This window comes from Apodemus sylvaticus, chromosome 1, assembly GCF_947179515.1.
Source record: "Apodemus sylvaticus chromosome 1, mApoSyl1.1, whole genome shotgun sequence".
Lineage (NCBI taxonomy): Eukaryota > Metazoa > Chordata > Mammalia > Rodentia > Muridae > Apodemus > Apodemus sylvaticus.
The window spans coordinates 191,512,273-191,516,144 of NC_067472.1; the positions used below are offsets into that span (position 1 = coordinate 191,512,273).

A 3,872-nucleotide genomic window follows, 5' to 3' on the forward strand; every position below is an offset into this window, starting at 1 on the left:
TTCCTGGTATGGGACTTTGAGTTCTGGGACTCAGAGTTTGGTGACCATGCTCTCCATGGCCTAGAGAGAGCTACATTCTCTTAAGACCACACTTGAGAGAGTGTGGGTGGATGTAGGGGGATGGGAAATGCTTATACACCAGGCAGAACATCAGGAAACAGGCCCTGGTCTTGAGTCAGCACTTTGGGCTCTCATCCTGATGTTTGCCTCCTTGGCCCTGTTGTGGAGTGCAGACCAGGTAGGGCTGTGCTGAGGTAGCTCACAGCCTCTTCCCTCTACCCTCCTCTAACAGACTTGCTAAAAACAGCAAGAGGTCCCTGGCTTCTGCGGCTAAGCTTCCTGCCGTTAAGGGGATAGGAGGCACCAGGCATGGTGGTGGTGGTTGTGCACTCGGGAGGCAGAGGCAGGTGGGTCTGCATAAGTTTAAGCCCAGGCATGTCTACACACCAAGGTCCAGGACAGCGAGGGCTAGGCAGAGAACCCTGTCTCAGAGACAAAGAAGTGTGGGGGGAGACTGGGGCACGGGAAGCTGCCTTGAGGATGGACACAAAGTGAAGCTCCCCTAAGGGGATGGTTGAGGACGGCAGTAGTCCTTGGCATTCAGCAGGTCCCTGTCTTGTACATGGGAAGGCTGCAGAACGGTGAGTACAGTGGAGTGATGATCCTTCTGGGAAATGTTTGAATGACTTCAAGCACAAGACAGGATTTATTTAACCAGCACTTGTGGCAGGACTAGAGTCCTTCCTGCCTGCTGTCCTTCAGGGGCGGTTGTGGGGGTACCACTCTGTGGAACTTTGCATTGTCTCTTCTGATTGGCTGGGCATGAGACAATGGGAGCTCCACTTGGGGGGAGGGGGGTCCCTTTTGCTGGCCTGTAAGGGAGGTGGTGGCCAGGTTTCTAAGTGCTGGGGAGGGTGGAGGGACCCTTGGTTCCTGATGGGCACCTTATCAGCAAGTGCCAGAGAAGAACGGGCCTTGAGTGAGCGCTGTTATCAGCCCCCGAGTCCACAGGACACTTGGGTTAATGTATAACCACAAGGCTTCCCCTCTGCCCTCGGAAGCCACTGGTTCCTAAAGAGAAGTGACTCAACATGGATGCCAGAGAAGAGGGGCTGCCCCTGGAGACACTCTTGTCAGACCAAGTGAGAGCCCGGGTGGGGGTGGGGTCAGGCTGGGACATGGGCAGCCCTGGGGCCTGTGATTCTCTGTGCTTGGTGGAGATCCCCTGTCCTTCCAGGAGGCTGGATTTTAACGTATCGTGGTTTTGTCCTTCCAGGAGACATGAATAAAAAGGGTCTCAAGGTGGCTAAAGATCCTAATCCAGAAAGTCCAGCGGGGGCACCCTTGGGTCCTGGCATGGGGTAGTGTGGGGGACAGATGTTAAAATGGGTTCTCACTATGTGCCCTAGATCGGTTTTGAATTGAGCAGCCTCCTGTTCCCTCCTCCTACGCACTGGAATTAGCCATTTCCTACAGTGCCTTGCTGTGACCCCACCCCAGGACTGGGCTGAGTGGGAGGCTGAGCAGTTCCCTCTCCTGAAGCACCCACAGGTCCGTAGGTGGCTGGTCCCCTTCATCCTTGCCTGCTTCCTTTACTTCCTCCTCTGGATTCCTGTGGACCAGCCATCTTGGGTCAGTGCCCTAATCAAGTGCCAGCCCATTCTCTGCCTGGTTGTGTTCCTGTGGGCTGTGGCCCCTGGTGGGAGCTACACCTGGCTCCTGCAAGGAGCTCTTGTATGTTCTGCTGTGGGAGATGCCTGCCTCATCTGGCCTGAAGCTTTCTTTTATGGTGAGCAGGGAATCCCATGACAACACACCTAGGGTTCTTGTGGAGTTGAGTCAGTGCTGGGATACAGCTTTGCATTGTAAGGACCCTTCCCTAGCTCCCCTGGGTTGAACCAGGCTGTCATCTTGAGATAGCAGAAGGCAGTGGTAGCTCACAGTTCAGCCAGGGGCTTGAGGTCAGGCTGTTTGGTTAGAAGATGTGGGGTTACTGGTTGGAAGGGGTGGTGTGGAGAAAATTAAGGTATAAAATGGCTGAGGTGGGTGGGGGTGGTAGGGAGTCATTTTTAAGATAGTCCATCCAGGCTGGTCTGAATGTCCTCAGATGTTGGATCTCCTGCCTTAGCTTTCTCAAGGGCTAGGATTACAGGAGTCGAGGATATGTGCGTCTATGGGAAGAGCAGCCATCCTGGGCATGAAGACAGTGTGGGAAGGGCCTGGGGTAACAGTGTGGGAGGTAGTTTGCCCAAATGGGCTAGCTTGGCTAGAGTGGGATGGTGGGTAAAACAAGGGTGTGGTGTGGGGCTTCCCAGAACACAATTTAGAAGTGACAGACTTAAGCAGAGCAAACACATGATGCTGTGAGTTTTAAGGTCACTGCCATTGCTTTGGGAACTGATTGAACACCCAAGGATAAAAAGGAATTTGAGACCTATTAAGAAAAAGAGGGCTATAATCAGCAGAGCATGATGGTGCTGTGGTCACTGGGGGAGCTAGTGCTTTGGGGACATTCGTTTGTTCTTCATGGCTGGTGGTGGCCAAGGCAACTCTGAGAAGAAGCAGGAGGCCAACAGGTGCCTCCCTGGTTTCTCAGCCCTGCCTCACCGAGTTGCTATTCTTCTCTCCCTCAGGCGTGGCTGCCTTCTCTGTTGCCCACTTGTTGTACCTCTGGGCTTTTGGCCTGTCCCCGCTGCGGCCCAGAGTGCTGCTGTGCACCTCCTTGGCCTCTCTGACGTACTACAGCTTCCTCCTGCCGCACCTCAAGCCGAACATGGTGTTACCCGTATCAGCCTACGGGCTAGTCTTGAACTCCATGCTGTGGCGCGGCCTTGGCTGGGGCGGAAGTGCCGGCTGGGGCGCAGTGCTCTTTGTATTCTCAGACTGTGTGCTGGCCTGGAACACTTTCGTCTCTTCTTTACCTTTTGCCCGTTTAGTGACCATGAGCACCTACTATGCAGCCCAGCTCCTCCTCACCCTGTCAGCCCTCAGGAACCCAGGGCTCAAAACCCACTAAAGCAGGACCCAGGCAGCCTGGTAGCCCCTCCTGACCCAGCCTAGCAAGTGAATGCTTGCAGTCATATGCCAACAGATATGTGGCATCTTAAACATCTGTGCACTGCTGGCAGAACTTCAGATCTACCAGACTTCAAGCTGCCTTCCCTGGCTTCTGCTTTTGGATTCCAGGATCCTCAACCCAGCCCAAGTCCTGTCTTCCCTCCCCATGCCCACTTCCTTCCCCGGCAGCCTTTCCTAGCTCCCTGCCCCTTCACACGGCTCCAGATCTGCTTATGGCTGTTGAAGTAAAACGAGCGTTGGAACATCAGTGTCACCATTATTTGGGAGGAATGTATAGGGGATGATGACAGATCTAACAGCAAACATGGCATTAGAAAAAAAGATTTGGGTGTGAGTGGGTATACATGTGTCCAGGTGTGTGAACTTGGATGCTCCTAATCTGGTATCCCTTCCCTCCACTGTCTGAGGCAGAGTCCTCCCAGAACCTGGGGCTTGGCAGTTTCTCTACTAGGCCAACAAGCTCCAGCCTGTGTCTGCCCTGCCCTCCTCAGAGCTGCAAGTACATCACACACACACACACACACACACTGAATCATGGAAACTTCTATTTCTCTGTGTGTAGGTATATACACAAGCGAAAGTGCCTGCGGAGGGTGGAGGTATCAGATCTGGATCTGGATTACGAGCAGTTGTGAGCTGCCTCTCCCCCACCCTCTACCTGCTTCTGTGTAGCCCTGGCTGTCCTTGAACTCCGAGATCTGCCTGCCTCTGTCTCACTAGTGCTGGGATTAAAGGTATGTGCCACCAAAGGTGTAGGATCTTACTTTGTAACTTAGGCTGGCCTTGAACTCTAA

General features: G+C 53.7%; 1 protein-coding gene across 1 annotated transcript; it reads left to right on the forward strand.

Moving 5' to 3' along the window:
• The first annotated feature begins 87 nt into the window (after positions 1-87).
• Positions 88-3,320, forward strand: Tmem86b (transmembrane protein 86B). Its single transcript, XM_052170052.1, has 3 exons — positions 88-1,142; positions 1,543-1,789; positions 2,634-3,320. Exons 1-3 carry the CDS (start codon positions 1,092-1,094, stop codon positions 3,014-3,016), a joined length of 681 nt encoding a protein of 226 aa, XP_052026012.1. The 5' UTR covers positions 88-1,091; the 3' UTR covers positions 3,017-3,320.
• The last annotated feature ends 552 nt before the right edge of the window (positions 3,321-3,872 follow it).